The sequence below is a fragment of the Pongo abelii genome, chromosome 20, assembly GCF_028885655.2.
Source record: "Pongo abelii isolate AG06213 chromosome 20, NHGRI_mPonAbe1-v2.0_pri, whole genome shotgun sequence".
NCBI lineage: Eukaryota > Metazoa > Chordata > Mammalia > Primates > Hominidae > Pongo > Pongo abelii.
The window spans coordinates 1,269,163-1,289,505 of NC_072005.2; the positions used below are offsets into that span (position 1 = coordinate 1,269,163).

Below are 20,343 nucleotides of genomic sequence, written 5' to 3' on the forward strand. Positions count from 1 at the left end.
TAGGCATAAGCCACCACAGTTGGCCTAAAGGAGTCTTTAAACAAATGGAGGCCGGGCTCGGTGGCTCATGCCTGTAATCCCAGCACTTTGGGAGGCCGAGGCAAGCGGATCCCCTGAGGTCAGGAGTGAGAGATCAGCCTGGCCAAATGGTGAAACCCTGTCTCTACTAAAAATATACAATTAGCCAGGCATGGTGGCTGTTGCCTGTAATCCTGGCTATTCGGGAGGCTGAGGCAGGAGAATTGCTTGAACCCGGGAGGGGGAGGTTGCAGTGAGCCAAGATTGTGCCACTGCACTGCAGCCTGGGTGACAAGAGCAAAACTCCATCTCAAACAATAAATAAAAATAAAAATAAATAAAAGGAGGAAAGAGTGGCAGCCGGGTGCAATGGCTGACACCTGTAATTCAGCACTTTAGGAGGCTGAGACAGGAGATTCGCTTAAGGCCAGGTATTCAAGCCCAGCCTTGGCAACATAGACAGACACCATCTCTACAAAAAAGAAAAGAAAAGAAAAATTAGCCACAGGTGGTGGCATGCACCTGTAGTCCTAGTTACACCAGAGGCTGAGGCAGGAGGATCACTGGAGCCCAGGAGGTTGAGGCTGCAGTGAGCTATGATGGCGCCATTGCAATCCAGCCTGGGAGACACAGTCAGACCCCCGCTCTAAAAAAAAAAATAACAAAGATAACAAAACGTTCACTTGTTGGCTTTAAAGCTAAAGCGCAAATCTGGAGACCGTTTATTGCCGATGGTTACATGGTTCTCACTGGAAACAATGTTGTCATTTTCAAATCACGCTGGGGTCCTCTCGCCCACGCAGGAATGGCGTGCTCCTGGCGGTGGGGGCTGTGGCACACCTCGTGCGTGTTTCTCCCAGCAACTCCGTGTTTCTCCCTGGCCTCAGGCACAGCCTGGGGTCCCTGTTGAGGAAACTCTCCGAGTGTCAGCTCCCCTGGCGGGTTGGGCAGCCCCTAGGGTAACTGTCTGAGATCCAGGCACCAGGGCAGCCCAGGGGGTCCGTGGGCGAGAGGAACCTTGAAACCTCCATTCCCTGGCACACCCCAAACCACAGCCGGGGAGAAGGGACAGCCTTGCAGCCTAACAGGGGAGGGAGGGCAGTGGGGTGCCGGCAGGCACCGACAGTAGCCTCACGAGCCAGTGCTGTCACGAGGAGGCCTGCGAGAGGGGCCCGCGTCCATGGGGAAGCGAGTGCCCACGCGGAAGTGGGTTCAGGGCACCTGGGGCCGCAAGCCACGAGGCGCGCACGGAGTCCCTTCATTCCCCGTCCTGCCGCCAGGGGGCACTGCGGCCCCACGCATCCCTGCAGCACCCGCGGCCCTTGGCTGGGGAGCTCCTGGGACCCCTCCGGCAGCGCTTGCTGCAGACGTCAATCACAGAAGGCACCACGTCACTGAAGCGCCAGGCCTGGGCCGTCCCAGGCTCCGCTGGGTCCCTGGTATGCCGTCGGTGCTTAATAAGCACTTGCTGCAGAAATGTGTGAAGGAAAAAGGGGGCTAGGGAAGGGCTCCAGGAAAGTGTAACCCCCATGTCAGAGCTGGGAGGGGCTTCGAGGGCGTCACTCACTGAGCGGGAAACTGAGGCCGGAGAGGGGCTGCACCTGGCTTGGGGTCATCTGCAAGATCAGGGGCGGAGTCCACCGATGTCCTGCACCCCTTAGCAACTCCCTCTGCCTCAGCAGCCTCCTTGCCCTTCACCCTCTCTGGCTGCTCCCTGCCTGGTGGGGGCAGCTTGTCCGTGCCCAGTGGACAGCGGGGACCCATGGACCCCAGGCACCTCAGGCCCCGGAGAGAAATGCAACCACTCGTCCCACACAGAGCGGGTTATCCCAGGTAGCAGCGTGAGCCATGCATCAGGCGTGAGAGGCAGAGGGTTGGCACCCCACGAGGGAGGGTTTGCTGAGCGACCTCGTGACACCCCCTAGGACACACACAGCCCATGTCGGCCCTACTGGTTGCAGAAGAACATAGCGGGCTGGCAGCTGGCAGACAGTAGCGGCTCTCACCTGCCTCCTCAGCTGGGGAGGGGTTCCCGGGGTGGGCCTGAGAAAGTATGTGGCAGTTGGGGGAGGCTCAGGACCTACCAAAGCCCCATTCATTCCCCACCTGCTCCTATCCTCCTCTATTCCCTGCCCTCACCTCACACAGTGTCCGACGTGCAGGGAGGAGGTGACGCTGGACCGGGAGAAGGGGTGGGGTGCATGTGAACATGTGTGCCTCCCCATGAGCAAAGTTGAGACAGGGTTCTACCAGCGTGTCCCTGAGTCTCTGTGACTGAGTGCTTGTGACTGGGGTGCTTTAAAAAAAAGTGCTCTGCAGCCATAAAAAAGAATGAGTTCATGTCGTTTGCAGGGACATGGATGAAGCTGGAAGCCATCATTCTCAGCAAACTAACACAGGAACAGAAAACCAAACACCGCTTGTTCTCACTCACAAGTGGGAGTTGAACAATGAGAACACATGGACATAGGGAGGGGAACATCACACACCGGGTCCTTTGTGGGGTGGGGGCCAAGGGGAGGGAGAGCATTAGGACAAATACCTAAGGCATGTGGGGCTTAAAACCTAGATGATGGGTTGATGGGTGCCACAAACCACCATGGCACATGTATACTAATGTAATCAACCTGCACATTCGCACACACCCAGAACTTAAAATAAATTTTTTTAAAAAAAAGTGCTTGTAAAAATTAAAGAGGAGTAAAAGGGGGGTGAACAGCCAGTAAGATAGCGCATGCCTGAAATTCCAGTGCTTTGGGAGGCCGAGGCAGGAGGATCGTTTGAGGCCAGTAGTTGGAGAACAGTGTGGGCAACACAGCAAGACCCCATCTCTACAAAACATTTAAAAGTTAGCCGGGCATGGTGATTCACACCTGTAGTTCCAGCTGCTGTGGAGGCTGAGGTGGGAGAATCGCTTGAGCCCAGGAATTTGAGGCTGCAGTGAGCCATGATTGCACCACCACACTCCAGCCTAGGTGACAGAGCAAGGCTCTGCCTCAAAAAAAAAAAAAAAAAAAAAAAAAAGGAGGAGTGAGCAGGTGTTGATGGGCGGAAATCCAGCCAGAAATGCTGAGGCTGAAAAGATTGTCTCTGAGTTTCCTGGTAGCCAGGGGAAGAGGGGAAATTGGTACCAACGTTGGTACGTTACAGTGCCTGGTTAGGCATGTCTTCTAAGGGGCATGCCTGTTTGTGACAGTGTCTCTGCCCTTCACACATAAGGGTGTGTGTGAGTAGCAGAGAGCAGAGACAGCAGTGTCTGGGAAGTAAACAGATGATCTTCTGGGTACCCAGGGCAGCAGGGTGTCATGCTCGTTCATGACAGTGTCTCCAAGCAAGTGTGATGCACGCAAAGAGAATGAAAGCAGCGTTAAACTTTCTGAGTATAAATAGCCATGAGCTTCCTGGCAGCCAAGGAGAGAGGCGAAATAAAAGTCAGAGTCTCCTTAGTGCCTCCTCATCAGTGCCTGCCGGCTTGTGACAGTGACTTTGACTGCATGCAGAGGTGTCTAAGCGTGTGCGGGAGGGAGTCACGTAGCTGCACAGGTGGGACATATTTCAGAGCTGCCTGGAAGCCAGGGTGAGAGGGGAAATACGTTGACGTTGAGACTGGTCAGATGTATCTTTCTTGCTGTGTGTGGCCAGGGCTCCTGCGGGGGCTCAGCTAGGACAGCGCCGGGCAGTCAGGCGTATGCGGCTGTCCTCCGCAGGGCTCCAGGGCCGGGCGTAGCCGGCGTGGGGCAGCAGCAGCTGGTCCTGTGTGCCGTCGGGGCTGACAAGACGCTGGACAGCCATCAGGTAGTCCCGGTAGGGTGCCAGCATCGGGCAGGGGCAGTGGCCTGGCGCCCACACGTACTCGCGTGCCCGCAGTGGCGAGCGGTTCTTGTAGATGAGCTGGATGCGCACCTCATAGCGGGTCTCCTGGGCCTGGCGGTGGCGGCCCAGCACTCGGGCCTGGAACACTGTTGAGGGGACGTGCTAAGCTGGCTGGCTGCTCAACTTTGCGCAAATCTCTACGCTCCCCCCTTGCCAGAAGAGGGGCTGAGGGTCAGGTGGGACCTCGGGATCTATAGGGACTAGAGTCAGGATCACGTCAGGGATCAATGCGGGATTAGGGTCAAGAGGCAAATTAGGATCAGAAGAAGGGGTCAAGGGTAAAGTCAGATTAGGGTCAGAGGTCAGGAGGAGGCCAGGTTAGTAGGAGCTAAGTGAGGGTAGGGGTCGGGGTCTCACCAAAGTCACTGCCGCAATAGTGGAGCAGTCGGTGGGCGCGGCCTCGGGTGTCAGGGCAGGGTGGGCAGGGGTCTGTGGGACGGGCGGTGCTGTGAGGGGCACAGGCCTCAGTCCCCACTCATCCCCCACCCTGGCTGTCCCCACCTCACCTGGGGCCAGGGTTGGGGTCCGTGCAGGGGTGACAGCAGGGGCTGCGGGGGGCTGAGGCTCCACCCCCCGGGGCTGCGGCTGCCTCAGGGGCCAGCCCAGGGCCTGCACACGAGCCTGGAAGGGGCTGTAGCGCTCCCGAGGGAGCCAGAACTCAAACTCGATGCCAGGGTTGGGCTCCTGCAAGAGGACCTGGAGCAGGGGAGGGCACACAGGGAGCTTCCCAGGAGGCTAGGGTTGCCTCCTCCCTCTGACCCTATGACCCCAGCTTCCCCACTTTGATCCTGTCTGCCCCCAGCCTCCCTCCTCTGATGCTCTGTCCCAGCTGATCCCCTCTGACTCTGTCCCCAGCCTCCCCACTCTGATGCTTTGTCCCCAGCCTCTCCCCTCTGACCCCAGACTCCCCCTTCTGGCCCCAGTCACCTCCATTCCTACCCTCTGTCCCTAGCCTCTCCCCTCTGTCCCCAGCCGACCCCCTCTGACCCTCTGTCAGCAGACTTCCCCCTCTGACCCTGTCCCCAGCCTCCCGTCTGATCCTCTGTTCCCATCCGACCCCCTCTGACACTCTGTCACCAAACTCCCTCCTATGACCCTGTCCCCAGCCTCTCACCACTGATGATCTGTCCCCAGCCGACACCCTCTGACTCTGTCACCAGCCTCCCGTCTCTGACCTTGTCCCCGGCTGCCCCCCTCTGACCCTCTTGGAGGCCCGGCGGCACCTGTAGGAGCAGGTCGTGGGAGGTAGGCCCGGCTGCTTGCAATGTCTCCTGGGGCCCTGTGTCGCGGGTGTAGACCACATGCGTGCCGGCCGCCTCGTAGGTCCCCGGTGGGCTGACCGTCCAGTCCCCATTAAGCACGTAGCGGCCATCGCCCCCCATCAGCGCTGCAAGGGAACAGTCAGCCCTCAGGAACCTGTTGTCTCGTCTCCCAGACCCTGGGGTCCCCTCCTCAGGCCTCAGTCTTCCCATCTGTAAACAGGGACAACCGCCCCCGGGTGGCCGGCCGGGTGCCTCCCGCCTCACACCCTAGGATACCCAGGTGGTTGCGGCTCCGGTGCGCCACGCGGACGTGTCTGGCGCCCTCGGGGATCAGGGTCACGTTCCAGTACCCAGCGAAGGCACCTGGGCGGGAGGGTAGGAGGGTGTTGGGGTGCTAGTGGGGGTGTATTTGAGCGATGACTTGAGGATTAAATGAGCTACTGCGGGTAAGACAGCTAGCCAGGGTCCTGGGAACCGGAAAACCCTCCGTAAACGTTTGGAGTTACAATTACTATTGCTTCAGTGTGGCAGGGAAAGTGTTAAAAGCCCATCTGTTCTGGGGGAGGGTGGGACAATCTGTCAGTAGCCAATCAGGATGAGGAGAAAGGGGGGCTGGGCCGCACACTGGCCAATCAGCACGGAAATTTGCTTCCGGGCCACGGCTTGTTAAAGGGCCCGCTCTGACATGTGTGCAGGGAGGACGGAGCATGTAGTCACCGGCGTCACGAAACACGCGCTGCACAAAAAGGCACGAGTCGTTGGCGCCTCCGCAGCGGCCGCAGCGGTCCTCGAGGGCACCCGAGCCCAGCAACCCATCACAGCCGGCGCTCTAAAGGGTGAAGGACAGGCGCGGCGTCACTGACGCTGGGAGGGGCAGGACCTGGGGAAAGGGCAGTGCCTGGGAGCAAGAGGACAAGCCCTGGAGGGAAGATGGGGGTGGAGCCTAGGGAGCAGCAGGACCTGGAGGGAGGAGGATGGGCTTAGTGCCCAGGGGGTGGGTGCCTAAGGGGGGCTGGGGGCAGGGCCTGGAAGGGGAGGGGGAAGGGGGTGGAGCCTAGGGAGGGGGTGGAGGCTAATGGGAGGAGGGTGGAGGTGGAGCCTAGGATGGGTGGAGCCTGAGTGGGAGGTGGGCGGGGCTCGGGCGGGACCTGACGAGTACTTACAAGGCAGCGGCCAGCCACGCAGACCCCCTGGGCACCCGGGCTGCAGGCGGTGCCGTCCAGGACGCGGCCGAAGCTGTGGTAGAAGGCGTGCCCCTCAGCCAGGCAGTTGAGGTCACACTGGTTGGGCGCTGAGGGCAGGAGGAGTCGGTGGGCCGGGGACCCCTATTCGAGTTCCAGTCCCCCTCTACCACGGGCAGATGAAGCCCAGAGATTTGGCCAAAGCCACACATCGAGGCTGAGGCAGAGCCAGGACTGGACCGTAGGTGCTCTGCCTCCAGCAACCTAGGACTCCCAGGCAAGTATCCTGGGGCTGCATTCATTCATTCATTAATTCATTCATAGTCTTTATATTAGGAGTCCTTACATATTATTCATTTTTAACACCATTACTCATTCTTCATTCCACTGAACACCTACTGTTTTCCAGACACTGTTCCAAGCTCTAGGATACAGAAGCAAGAATTCAGTGTGCAGATGGATGGCCTTAAAAAAGGCCAGGTGCAGTGGCTCACGCCTGTAATCCCAGCACATTGGGAGGCTGAAGTGGGCAGATCTCCTGAGGCCAGGAGTTCAAGACCAGCCTGGACAATATGGCGAGACCCCCCCCCCCCCACACCCGTCTCTACCAAAAATACAACAATAAAAATTTAGCCGGGCTTGGTGGTGGGAGCCTGTAATCCCAGCTACTCCGGAGTCTGAGGCAGGAGAATCGCTTGAACCAGGGAGGTGGAGGCTGCAGTGAGCCAAGATCGCGCCATTGCACTCCAGCCTGGGTGACAGAGCGAGACTCCATCTCAACAAAAAAAAAAAAAAGAAGAAGAAGATCTGAGCATCCGGCCCAAGCACCAGCAAGTGCCCAACGAAGTGTTTGTCCAGTACTGACTGGACTGAGTCCCGCACAACTGAGCTGTGTCGCCAGTCCTCCCTGGGCCTCAGTTTCCCCGTCTGCCTGGAAGTGGGACAAAATGGGCTGTCTGATCATACACACAGGCCGACAGCCCTGATCTCCACTCCTCGTTCTCCAGCTCCTTCTGGCTCCCATTTCCCTGAGCCTGGCTGGTGGACCCTGCCTGGAATGGATCCTGGGCTGGCCCTAGTGGGCCTCTGCGGGGGTGGGATCACAGCAGGTTTCCTCCAATTCTCGGATTGATGGAAGGAAGGAAGGAAGGAAGGGAGGGAGGGAGGGAAGGAAGGAAGGGAAGGAAGGAAAGGAAGAAAGGGAAGGAAGGAAGGAAATGAGGTTGATGGAAGGCACTTTGTCCATTCTAGGCTTTTCTTATATCTGTGTCTGCCTTCCCCATGGCGTGTGAAGCTGCCTGTCTCCCTGAAATCTGGAGGCGCACTGACCCGGGCACATAGTTATATAACTCGCTATTTTCAGCTCAATGCAGCAACATTTCCTGCTACTGGGATAAGTTTGAGAAGCGTTGGCCTCTGGATACAGCTCTAAGTCAATCCTCAGTTGGGTGTTCAGCCCTGTGCAGAATGAACTCTGCTTCCCTCTGCCCCTGTTTCATGCCTAACATGCTGTTTCTGTTTCACTAACTCCTACATATCCTTCAAAGCCCTAGCACTAATACCCTCTTCTCTTTGCAACCCTCCAAGAACCTCTCCCTGAGACTAATGAGTTGTTCACTCTGGACCAATTCTGACCACAGGAGACCAGACTACTCACCCCCATGGAAGGGCACCCACTGGTAGGTCTTCTGGGTGCCCAGGACAGGGCGGCCATTGTACAGGGCACACTGTAGGTCTCGGAAGGGCACAGCCCCTGGGGGGCAGTCCTAGGGACAGAGATAGGTGAGCCAGAGGCTGGGACAACCCAAGGGGCAGGTGGTGGGCTTCAGGCAGCCTGGGGTGGGAGGGTGGTCTGGGAGGTGGGCAGGGCTTACTGGCAACTGGCAGAGGCGGTACTCGTGGGAGTCTCCCCAGCACGGTTCTTCCCCAGGAAGCCTGCAGGGAGCCAGAGTGTGGCGAGAACCCCCAGGGACCCCCTCCCAGGGCCGGCCTTCCACCCTCCGCCCCCGCCAACCCCACCCGCATTCCAGCGGGATCAGCGGGATTAAAGGGCACACACAGCGTGTGTGGGCAGGCCGAGGGTGCGGCCAGGGGCCGGGCTGGGCCGGCGGGGGGAGGAGGGGCAGGGACCCCCTCCCGGCCCGCTCACCGGAGGCAGCGCCGGCTGCGCACGGAGACGCCACGCCCGCAGGAGCTGGAGCAGCGGGTCCAGGACACCCACGGGGTCCACTCGCCCGGACCCTACTTGGGGAGACAGAGGCACAGTCAGCCTTGTGGGGGGACGCTGGTGACCCCACACTGCTGACTGGGTCCCCATTCCCACTCGCCACCCCCTGGGCTCATGCCCCCCCTTACCTGAGCACTGACCCCCAAACTGCAGTTCAGCAGGGCCCACAGGAAGAGCAGGAGGTTCTGGAAGAGGCGGGGCCTGGGGAACAGAGGGGCCGAGTCCATGGAGCCACCGCCAGAGACACAGGGTTGTGTCCCGGCTCTGCCCTGACTGGCTGTGTGATCTTGGACAGTAACTAAACCTCTCTGAGCCCTTCCTCTCCTCTCTGAAAAACGGGGTAATAGAGCCTCCCTTACAGGAAAGTTGAGGGGTCCCGTGGATCAGGTAAAGAAGACAGGAGGCGTGGAGCCCAGTATGGAGAGGAAGAACTCAAAATGTCATCTGCAATTATTATTGTTGTTATTGTTTGTTTGTTTTTGAGACGGAGTCTCGCTCTGTCGCCCAGGCTGGAGTGCAGGGGTGCGATCTCGGCTCACTGCGACCCTCCCTGGTTCAAGTAATTCTCCTGCCTCAGCATCCCGAGAAGCTAGGATTACAGGTGCCCACCACCATGCCCGACTAATTTTTGTAGTTTTAATAGAGACAGGGTTTCACCATCTTGGCCAGGTTGGTCTCAACCTTCTGACCTGAAATGATCCACCTGCTTTGGCCTCCCAAAGTGCTAGGATTATAGGCATGAGCCACTGCACCCAGCCTATATTATTGATATGTATATTGTGCTATAATGCACACAGTAGGTGATTAATCGATGCTTGATGATTGGAGGAATCCTTCAAAAATAGTACACAGGTGCCTCCTAGGGCTGGGGCCCCCTCCCCACCCTCCCCACCATCACTGCTTCTACCTTTCCGTGTGGCCTGAGGCCAGCCACTCCGCTCTCCCAGGCCTCGGTTTCCCCATCTGTGCAGTGGGGGCCAAGTGGACTCAGTCCATGATTCTGTGACACCCTGCAGAAGGTGCGGCCGGCAGGGGCTGGATCAGGAGTTGGGTCCCTAGAAGAGGCCCCCAGCTGCACCCCGGCCCCAGGGCTCCCTCAGCTCCCAGAAAGCAGGGAGTCCCCTGGATTGGGGATGGGTCAGGGAGGGGTGACCTGGCCCGGGTCCGGTCGGTGCCTCATGGCCTCATCGGCGGAGGGGGTGGGACTGAGCTCCGGGGCGGCCCGTGGAGGGAAGGGGCCACTGCCGAGGCTGGAGCAGGGAAGGGGAGGAGGCTGACTGGCTCTCTGGGCCTTAGTTTCTCCATCTGTCAGGGCAGGGATGAAGTCACTTGCCATCCACACCCTCCTCGTGACCTCGGCCTGCAGGGAGAAAGGGGAGGGAAGGGAAGCAGCCGCCAAGTGAGCCAGGGCGTCCCGCTGCCAGCAGAGCCTGAACGCAGGCGGGTGAGCCCCGGCCCGGGCACCAGCTGGGGAGGCTGGGTCCCACCTGGACCCTGTTTCCCTGGCTCTCAGGCCCCACTGGCTCCAGCATTTGGACTTCTGGGGCACCAAGGGTCTAGGGTTCTGGATATCTCTAGGTGCTGAGACAGCTGTGTGGTCTGCTGCATCCGTGCCCCTCTCTGAGCCCAGAGCCTGGGCTGGCCCAGGAAGCAGGAAGAAGTCTGCACCAGAAACTTAAAACAAGGGGAGAGGGGTCAGGTGTGGTGGCTCACGCCTGTAATCCCAGCACTCTGGGAGCCAAGACAGGCGGATCACCTGAGGTCAGAAGTTTGGGACCAGCCTGACCAACATGGTAAAACCCTATCTGTACTAAAACACAAAAATTAGCCAGGTGTGGTGGTGCACGCCTGTAATCCCAGCTACTTGGGAGGCTAAGGCAGGAGAATCGCTTGAACCCAGGAGGCGGAGGTTGCAGTGAGCCGAGATGGGGCCACTGCACTCCAGCCTGAGCGACATAGTGAGACTCAGTCTCAAAAACAACCAACCAACCAAAAAAAAACAGGGGGAGGGGGCTTGACCTTCTGACCACCCCCACCGGACTCTGAGCCTGGCTTGAGGAGTGGGGGTCTAGGTGGTGCAAAGTGGGGGGCTACAAGGGCCATCTACCCCCTCCTCAATGAGCCCTGCCCAGAATCAAGGCTCTCCTCTACCCGTGTGGGCTGCAGCCCGGACTGGCGGTGGGATCTGAAGGCAAGCCGCACCTCTGGGTCTCAGTTTCCCCCGGAGAAAGTGGGAGGATAGGAAGAAGGACTTACCGGCTGCGCGGAGCCCAGGCAGCGCGTCCCGGCTCCCTGAGCGGCCCCAGGGCGAGCGGAAGCGGCGGGGCCCAAGGTGCTGGGCGGGGGGGATGCGGGGGGAGCCTGGGACGGCCCCTCCCACCGCGGCCTCCGCAGGCGCACCCAGGCCGGGGTCAGGAGGGGCGGCGGCCCCGGGCGCCCTCGCGCGGCGGGCGCGGATCTGCGGCAGGGGACTGCCCGGCGGACGCGAGCGCAGGGGTCCCGGAGCCGCAGGCTGGTGTCGGGCGCCGGGTCCTGGTGACCTTGGCAGGCTCGGGCGGTGGCGCGGCGCGGGGACTGACCGCCCCCCCCTGCCCCGGGGCTGCTATTCCGGGCGCCGCGCTCAGGGCCCGGGAATGTGCGCGAACCGAGGTCACCCCGCCCTGGGTCTGGGAGTCCCGGGCGCTGCCCCTACCCCGTCGACTCCCGGATTGCGTCCCGCCGGCGTCCCCATCCCCGGTCACAGCCCCGTCCCCTGGTCCTGCCCTTCACCCGTCCCGCAGGGGGTCGCCCTGCTCGTGGATGGGGACCCCGGCACGCCTGGGCTGCCATCCGGGGGTTCCCCGACCCAGGTCCCGGTCACCCCCAGCGCAGGGCCCCAGCGCACTGGGGAGAAGCTCGGCCCCGGGGGCCGCGCGCGGGGGGCGGAGAGACCCTCCCAGCTGGCGCATTCCCGGGCGCTGCTGTCACCAGGGGACGGGCCCCACCCCGCCTTCCGCCCTCCCTGCCTGGCCCCGGGGCTGCCAGCGGGGCTTCGGAGCCAGACCCGGGTCCAGGCGGTCCCTCTCCCTCACAGCCGCGGCCACACCCTCTCCGGCCTCAGTTTCCCCATCCCAGCAGTGGGCCCGGCAAGGATCTCCACGGCGAACCTTCCATCTGGAATCCGGCTCTGCGCGGACCGGCAACGCGAGGGGGCACCCCGGGACTCCCCCCACCCCACCCTTTCCCGCCGGGCGTCTGTGCGCCGCCCGTGCCCACCCACGCAGGAATGAGACCAGGCCCTGGGTTCTGGGCTCCACCAGCTTCTGGTGTCGCCCCACGGCACCCCCTGGCGGGCGGGCTGAGGGGCTGGGGCACTAAAGGAGAAGGTGGGGGGACTGTCCTTCTGCTCCCTGGGCTCCACCCAGGCTCGGTCTGAGCACCCCCTCCTCCAGGAAGCCCACCCTGCTGTCCCACAGCGCTGACCACAGGGAGAGAGGTTTGCTTGGAACATACAGGGTGTTGCTGGTCCAACTCAGTCTGCCCTCCAGCCTGTAGCATGTCAGCAGAGCCACCCATATGCCATTTATTGAGCACCTACTGTGTGCACGCTGTGAACAACCCAGCCAGTCCCAGGCCAGCGGGTAAGGCAGCCCCCCCGGAATGTACAACCCCCCACCTTCTGACCTGGACTATTGGAGAAAATAGCCCAGGCCCACCACAGATGGCGCCGGGTTGGGGGGGTGTGGTGGGGATGTCAGGAACGCCCTCACTGAAGGGGTCAAGAGAGAAAGGCAGGCCGGGCGCGGCGGCTCATGCCTGGAATCCCAGTACTGTGGGAGGCCGAGGCAGGCGGATCACCTGAGGTCAGGAGTTTGAAGCCAGCTTGGCCAACATGGTGAAACCCTGTCTCTACTAAAAATACAAAACTTAGCCAGGCATGGTGGTAAGTGCCTGTAATCCCAGCTACTTGGGAGACTGAGGCACGAGAATCGCTCGAACCCAGGAGGCGGAGGTGGCAGTGAGCCAAGATCACGCCACTGCACTCCAGCCTGGGCGAGAGGCGAGACTCCATCTTAAAAAAAAAAAAAAAGAAAAAAGAAAGAAGTCAGCTCAGGACGTGTGTCAATGTGTCATTAGGACAATTGTATCCTCCTCAGATGTGCCCCATTCCCAGATGTCCAGTCCACAGAGCTCCACGGGGAGTGCAGACAGCAGGCCCTGTGCCCTGCAGGGAAGGTATACAGAAAGCACAGCGCCCGCAGGGAGCACACACAGTAGGCATTATGCTCTGCAGGAAGGGTATACAGCAGGAGCTGCATCTTGTAGAAATGTATAGAGTAGACTCTGCCCTGCAAAGGAGTGTATACAGTAGATATGGCACCTTCAGAGGAGCATACAGCAGTCACTGCATTCTGTAGACAGTATGTACAGCAGGTACTGCGTCCTACAAGGAAGGTATACAAAAGGCGCTGTCTCCTGCAGGGAGTGCATACAGTAGAAACTGAGTTCTATGGAAAGTGTACCCCGCAGCCCCTGTTCCCTCCTGGGATCGCATACTGCAGCCACTGCACCCTGCGTGGGGGCTCTAGAGCTTGCAAGATTGGCAGAGGTGGTGGTGAAGATGTGGAGGGCTGCCCCCCACCCCCAGTTCTTGTCCCCTACCGTCTCCCACCTCTGACCTCTGGATGTCCCTAGGAGGAGGCTGGGAGCTCAGCCTAAGACACCCGGTGTAGGTGGAGGGGGTGGCTGCTGAGGCTCAGAGGCTCCTGGGGTCCCAGTCGGGCGGGGTCCCAGCTTACTACATTCCCCTGCCCTTGCCTGGACCCTGACCCAGGAGTCAGCCGAGTCCCCCCACTCTGAGTTTCAGCCTGGACCCCTCCTTGAGGCAGTGTCAGGACTAGAGGGGGAACTGAGACGCGGGTCCCGGCGGATGTGGGTCAGTTAGTTTCCGTTTCCTCCATGGTTGTATGGGCTTGAGGCTTAAGGAATGCGGCGATCTGCTGTGTGACTGGGCTACAGTGAACAGTATGGTACCGTGCACTTCAGACTGTGTTCACAGGGTAGATTCATGGTAAGCGTTCTTACCATAAAAGAACAAAAGCAGTGGGACACAAGGGACCTCGGGAAGTGACAGGTAGGCCTGTCATCTTGAGTGTAGTGACTGCATATGTGCAAACTCATCAAATTGCAGACATTGGGCTGGGCACGGTGGCTCACGCTTGTAATCCCAGCACTTTGGGAGTCCAACGCCAGTGGATCACCTGAGGTCAGGAGTTCGAGACCAGTCTGACCAACAAGGTGAAACCCCCTCTCTACTAAAAATGCAAAACTTAGCCAGGCTTGGTGGCTTACGGCAGTAATCCCAGCACTTTGGGAGGTCGAGGTGGATGGACTGCTTGAGGTCAGGAGTTTAACACCAGCCCGGCCAACATGGTGAAATCCATCTATACTTAAAAAAAAAAAAAATTAGCTAGGCATGGTAGCCACGCCCGTAGTCCTAGCTCCTCAGGAGGTTGAGGCAGGAGAATCGCTTGAACTTGGGAGGCGAAGGTTGCAGTGAGCCGAGATCACGTCATTGCACTCCAGCCTGGCCGACAGAGCTCCACCTCAAAAAAAAAAAAAAAAAAAAAAAAAAAAAACGGGCCGGCATGTTGGCTCATGCCTGTAATCCCAGCACTTTGGGAGGCCTAGGTAGGAGGATCAACTGAGGTCAGGAGTTCGAGACCAGCCTGGCCAACATGGTGAAACTCTGTCTCTACTAAAAATACAAAAATTAGCCGGGTGTGGTAGTGCGCATCTGTAATCCCAGCTGCTCAGGTGGCTGAGGCAGGAGAATCGCTTGAACCCAGAAGACGGAGGTTGCAGTGGGCCGAGGTCGCACCATTGCACTCCAGCCTGGGCGACAAGAGTGAAACTCCGTCTTAAAAAAAAAAAGGCAGGCCGGGCCCGGTGGCTCACGCCTGTAATCCCAGCACTTTGGGAGGCTGAGGCGGGCGGATCACGACGTCAGGAGATCGAGACCATCCTGGCTAACACGGTGAAACCCCGTCTCTACTAAAAAATACAAAAAATTATCCGGGCTTGGTGGTGGGTGCCTGTAGTCCCAGCTACTTGAGAGGCTGAGGCAGGAGAATGGCGTGAACCCAGAAGGCGGAGCTTGCAGTGAGCCAAGATCGCACCACTGCACTCCAGCCTGGGCGACAGAGCGAGACTCCGTCTCAAAAAAGAAAAAAAAAAAAAAAAGCAAACATTGCATATGTACATTTCTTCAATTATACCTCAGTAAAGCTGCTTTGCCAATTCAACTTAAAAAGGAAATGCCCCAAAGCAGATCTTGTGTCCTCTCAGTGGGCTTCTATGCCCCCACAACTCCCGGTGGCCTCCCCCGATCCCTCAGGCCTGGACACGTGGTCCCAGGATACCTCAACCTCCTGCGTGGACTGGGTGGGGCCTCCCCATCCCTGCCCCACAGACCCCTCGGTCCCTGGGGCTGTCCGTCTGTCCCTGGGCACCAGCAGGGGCCACGCGGAGTTGGGACCCTCCCTGGCTGGAGTCGCCCCATGGGACTCAGGGCCCTGGACCCTCCTTGGCCGCTGCTTGCCCGGTCCTCATTCTGCGCCGGTTTCTTGTGCACGCTCAGAATCTGTTCCCTGCAGGCACCCAGTGCCCCGGGCACCGTCCAGAATTCCTGGAAGAGACCTCTTGCTTTCTTACCCCACTGCCCAGGCTCCAGGCCTTTGACATGGCTGTGCCTCCCCAGGATGCCCCTTCCCCTCCACCTTCACGTGCAGAAAACCACCTGTTCTGTCACTTTCAGGCGACGTGGATCAGGTGGACTGGCCCGCCTCCTCCATTCTGTATGACGTGACCCACGCTTGGCCAATCAGATAATTCCATCTCCCAGAGACGGGGATTGGCTGGGGGATGACCATGTGACCCTAGTGGGCCAATGAGAGCCTGCCCTGGGACTTGAACTGGGCCATTAGAGGAAAAGGTGGTTTCCTGTGCCTGGGGTGGGCTCCAGGGATGGTGTGAGTTGAGGTAGGCTGGACTTTCTTGACTACTCGAAGAGCTGCACTGTCTCAAGCAGATGCTGACAGAGAGGGCAGCAAATGAAAGGGGCCAGATTTCTTTTTTTTTTCTTTTTATCTTTCTGTTCTTTTTTAAATTTTTTTTGAGACAGGGTCTTGCTCTGTCGCCAGGCTGGGGTGCAGTGGTGCAATCACAGCTCACTGCAGCCTTGACCTCCTGGGCTCAAGCGATCCTCCCACCTCAGCCTCCCATGTAGCTGGGACTACAGATGCATGCCATCACATCTGGCTAATTTTTTTGATCTTTAGTAGTGACAGGATCTTGCTATGTTGTCCAGGCCCAGGCCGGTCTCAAACTCCTGGGCTTAAGAGATGCTCCTACCTCAGCCTTCCAAGTAGCTGGGACTACAGACATGCATCACCATGCCTGGCTAATTTTTATATCTTTTGTAGAGTTGGGGTCTCCCTATGTTGCCTAGGCTGGTCTCCAACTCCTGAACTCAAGTGATTCTCTTGCCTCAGCCTCCCACACTGCTGGGATTGCAGGCGTGTGCCACCCACAGTGCCCAGCCCAAAAGTCCAGATTTCTGAGAAGGTTGTTTGAGTTCCTGGATTGAGCCTCATCTGAAGGCATTCACCCATTTTTTTTCACTTTAGCAATTTTTAGTTTCTTACTTTTTTTTTTTTTTTTTTTTTGACAGGATCTCACTCTGTCATCCAGGCTGTACTGCAGTGGTGCGATCTTGGCTCACTGCAACCTCTGCTTCCCAGGCTCAGGCAATCCTCTGGGATCAGCCTCCCAAGTAGCTCGGACTACAGGTGAGTGCGATTATACCCAGCAAATTTTTGTATTTTTAGTAGAGACGGAGTTTCGCCATGTTGCCCAGGCTGGTCTCAAACCCCTGAGTTCAAGCGATCCTCCCGCCTTGGCCTCCCAAAATGCTGGGATTACAGGCATGAGCCACTGTTCCCAACCTTATTTTAGATTTTTTTTTAAAATTTTTATTATTATAGAGACAAGGTTTCAGGAACGAAACTCCGTCTCAAAAAAAAAGTGATAACAATGACTATTTCATGATTATTGACTAAATTCCAAATGTTATTTTATTTGGATTTGGATTTCACCAGGCTTGTTTTTTTTTTTTCTTTTTTTTTTTTTCAGATGGAGTCTTGCTCTGTCACCCAGGCTGGAGTGCAGTGGCACGATCTCGGCTCACTGCAAGCTCCGCCTCCCAGGTTCACGCCATTCTCCTGCCTCAGCCTCCCAAGTAGCTGGAACTACAGGCGCCCGCCACCACACCTAGCTAAATTTTTGTATTTTCAGTAGAGACAGGGTTTCACCGTGTTAGCCAGGATGGTCTCGATCTCCTGACATCATGATCCACCTGCTTCGGCCTCCCAAAATGCTGGGATTACAAGCGTGAGCCACCACACCCGGCCTTTTTTTTTTTTTTTTTTTTTTTTTTTTAAACAAATGTCCTTTTTCTGTTCCTGGATTCCATATGACATTGAGCTATTTGTCTCATAATTAGTAAAAAGACCCACGCAGATTAAAAATGGATTATTTCTGTGGTAATTGGGTGGGTTCCAATGCCCACTCAGCACCTTGAACACGGCTGGAGTTGATGAGTGTCCCTGATGGGAAGTCGATGCTGTGTCCATTGAGAGAAGGGGCACGGGGATGGGTGTCCACCCAGCACCTAATGGAGATACAGACCCTCTCCCTGCCACTGGTGCTCCCCATCAAGTGGGACAGACACCAGCAAGCCAGCAAGGAAACTATCATTCTGGGTTGTGGTGGAACTGGGGAGAAGCAAGCATGGATTACGTCTAGGGCATCTTGGGGCAGGGGCAGCCTCCTGGGCACAGGTGGCCCTTTCCTGCCTGGGCCTAAAAGCTAAGAAGAGGATGCCAGGCAAAGTCTGGGAGGGTGGCAGAGGGAACAGCACATGCAAAGGCCCTGTGGCAGGGTGATCTTGGTGTGGATCTGCGGACCAATGGGAAAGGCCAGAAGGTTGATGTCTTGGCCTTGTGTCCTCACCTTGGGTGGTCAACTCTGGGGAATGTTGTACTCAGTTCCTCAGAGGGTCCCTGATGAGTGTGGGACTCAGGGTGCCCCGGGGGTACCCAGTTCCCACCCTGCTCCCCGAACCAACTCTCTGCACTAAACCCTTGCTTCAGGCTCTGCCTGTGGGGGAACCCACACAGATGGGCCAGGAGGGTTGAGCAACCTGCCCCAGCTGCCAGTGCTAAAGCCACCAACCTGGACAATGTCAGCGGAGGAGGTGAAGAGAGTGGGTGAGAGGCACCAGCACTGAACCCCAGGCTCCCAGGAGAAGGAGGAGGTGGCTTAAAGGAGAACTGGAAAAATGCATCCAGAAAGATGGGAAGGGGCCAGGCGCGGTGGCTCACGCCTGTAATCCCAGCACTTTGGGTGGCTGAGGCGGGTGGATCACCTGAGGTTGGGAGTTCGAGATCGGCCTGAGCAACATGGAGAAACCCCGTCTCTACTAAAAATACAAAATTAGCTGGATGTGTTGGTGCATGACTGTAATCCCAGCTACTCAGAAGGCTGAGGCAGGAGAATCGTTTGAATCCGCGAAGCAGAGGTTGCTCTGAGCCAAGATCGTGCCATTGCACTCCAGCCTGGGTAACAAGAGCAAAACTCCGTCTGAAAAAAAAAAAAAAAAAAAGATGGGAAAAAATCAGGAGAAGGGGGTCCCAGAGGAAAAGAAAGGACAGTGCTTTTATTATTAATTATTATTATTTATTATTGTTTTTGAGACAGGGTCCTGCTGTCACCCAGGCTGGAGTGCAGTGGTGCGATCACAGCTCACTGCAGCCTCAACCTCCTGGGCTCAAGCAATCTTCCCACCTCAGCCTCCCAGGTAGCTGAGACCACAGGCATGCACCACTCCACCCAGCTAAGTCTGTTTTATTTTTTGTAGAGAAGGGGATCTCGCTGTGTTGCCCAGGCTAGTCTCAAACTCCTGGGCTCAAGGGATCCTCCTGCCTCAGCCTTTAGAGTAGAGTAGCTGGGATTACAGGCATGGGCCCTGCATCTGGACAACAGTGCTTTTAGGAGGAAACAGAGCTGAGAGAGGGAAGAACAGGGCTTGGTTTCGGGGTACCAAGTCTGGACGCCCCCTCCTGCGCTCACACTGGGCCATGTCGTGCAGCATAAACCACAATCCGGGGTTCTCTGGAGCCCTGTGGTGGTGGGACTTCTCCTGCCTGCTCTGCTCCCAGGGCCATGGGTCCCTGCGGACCTGCGTGGTCAGGCGTCCAGGCACGTGAGACCCACGGGTGGGACCAGGGAGCTGGGCTGAGTCACATTGGTTGGTGGCCTCCACCCTGGCGCCTTCCAGAAGGAGGGTGTTGGGGAGGCCTGGGCCACCGCTGACCTTGGAGGCGGCCCCATGAGCCTCCTGGGCCTCCAGGGAGTCCGGTGCTTGCTGTCTCAGCTGCCACGCCTCCACCTGCAGTAGGTATTTTGAGCAAAGCTTCCCGGCACTTCTCCGCAAAATCCGCTGAGTCTGTGGTTTTCTCAGGTCAGCAAAAGAACAGAGACTGGAGAGGAAATAGAGCCCGTGGCCTGGGATGTGAGGGGTGCTGGGGGTACAGGGGCTGCAGCGCTAGACCACCCAGGCCTCAAGAACCCAGGGCAGGGGGCAGGATGGCAGGGCCAGGTGGCCCCATTGAACCCTGCCCTGCCCCTTTGCAAAACGGCATCCTGTGCTCATCACACAAGCCGTGCCCCAGTTTCCCCATCTGTAAACTGGGGCATTAGTAGGACTGTGTGTTTTAGGGAGTAGGGAATCTAATATATTTTTCCCTTTTTTTTTTTTTTGACAGAGTCTCCCTCTGTTGCCCAGGCTGGAGTGCAGTGGCGAGATCGCGGCTCACTGCAACCTCCGCCTCCCGGGTTCAAACGATTCTCCGGCCTCAGCCTCCTGAGTAGCTGGGATTACAGGCATGCGCCACCACACCCAGCTAATTTTTTGTATTTTTAGTAGAGACGGGGTTTCACCATGTTGCCCGGACTGGTCTCAAACTCCTGACCTCAGGTGATCCGCCCACCTCAGCTTCCCAAAGTGCTGTGATTACAGGCGTGAGCCACCACACCCAGCCTTTTTTTTTGAGATAGGGTCTCACTTTGTTGTCCAGGCTGGAGTGCACTTTTGTGATCATGGCTCACGGTAGCCCCAGATTCCTGGGCTCAAGCGATCCTCCCACCTCAGCCTTCTGAGTAGCTGGGACTACAGGCATGCACCACTATGCCCGGCTAATTTAGAAAATTTTTTGTAGAGACAGGGTCCTGCTTTGTTTTCCAGTCTGGTTTCCAACTGCTGGGCTCAAGCAAACCTCCTACCTCCGCCTCTCAAAGTGTTGGCATTACAGGCGTGAGCCACTGCACCTGGTCCTCTTTATTTACTTTTTTTTTTTTTTTTTTTTTTCTGAGAGGGAGTCTCACTCTGTTGTCCAGGTTGGAGTGTAGTTGGCTCACTGCAGTCTCTGCATCCTGGGTTCAAGCGATTCTTGTGCCTCAGCCTCTTGAGTAGCTAGGATTACAGTCTCACACCACCATGCCTGACTACTCTTTTTTTTTGAGATGGAGTCTTGCTCTGTCACCCAGGCTGGAGTGCAGTGGCGTGATCTCGGCTCACTGCAAGCTCTGCTTCCCGGGTTCACGCCATTCTCCTGCCTCAGCCTCCCGAGTAGCTGGGACTACAGGTGCCTGCCACCACGCCCACCTAATTTTTTGTATTTTT

General features: G+C 57.7%; 1 protein-coding gene across 22 annotated transcripts; it reads right to left on the minus strand.

Annotated features, from left to right (window-relative positions):
• Positions 1-696: 696 nt before the first annotated feature.
• ADAMTSL5 (ADAMTS like 5) lies at positions 697-11,248 on the minus strand. Of its 22 annotated transcripts, XR_010138389.1 has the most exons (17): positions 10,818-10,931; positions 9,715-9,921; positions 9,469-9,561; positions 8,690-8,762; positions 8,484-8,578; positions 8,209-8,269; positions 7,992-8,100; positions 6,317-6,389; positions 5,871-5,982; positions 5,430-5,516; positions 5,115-5,278; positions 4,398-4,587; positions 4,249-4,320; positions 2,158-3,977; positions 2,025-2,061; positions 1,586-1,634; positions 697-1,486 (listed from the first exon to the last, which is right to left on the minus strand). XR_010138389.1 is itself a non-coding variant. In XM_063719247.1 (14 exons), the coding sequence occupies exons 2-14, from the start codon at positions 9,895-9,897 to the stop codon at positions 3,676-3,678; spliced, it is 1,611 nt and encodes a 536-aa protein (XP_063575317.1). In that variant the 5' UTR covers positions 9,898-9,921; positions 10,818-11,248; the 3' UTR covers positions 697-3,675. The 22 variants fall into 22 exon arrangements, 15 of the variants coding, with proteins under 15 accessions (XP_063575317.1, XP_063575316.1, XP_063575325.1 ...); XR_010138388.1 differs by having other exon boundaries at positions 1,586-2,061; XR_010138393.1 differs by lacking the exons at positions 9,469-9,561; positions 9,715-9,921 and having other exon boundaries at positions 10,818-11,248.
• Positions 11,249-20,343: the final 9,095 nt, after the last annotated feature.

Coding starts and splice junctions, on each gene's coding strand:
- ADAMTSL5 (XM_063719246.1), bottom strand. CDS start 9,897: ATGGCAAGTGACTTCATCCCTGCCCTGACAGATGGAGAAACTAAGGCC. Junction 8,763..9,468: donor GCCTCAGGCCACACGGAAAG/GTAGAAGCAGTG, acceptor TCTGTTCCCCAG/GCCCCGCCTCTTCCAGAACC. Junction 5,983..6,316: donor GCGTGGCTGGCCGCTGCCTT/GTAAGTACTCGT, acceptor TTCACCCTTTAG/AGCGCCGGCTGTGATGGGTT.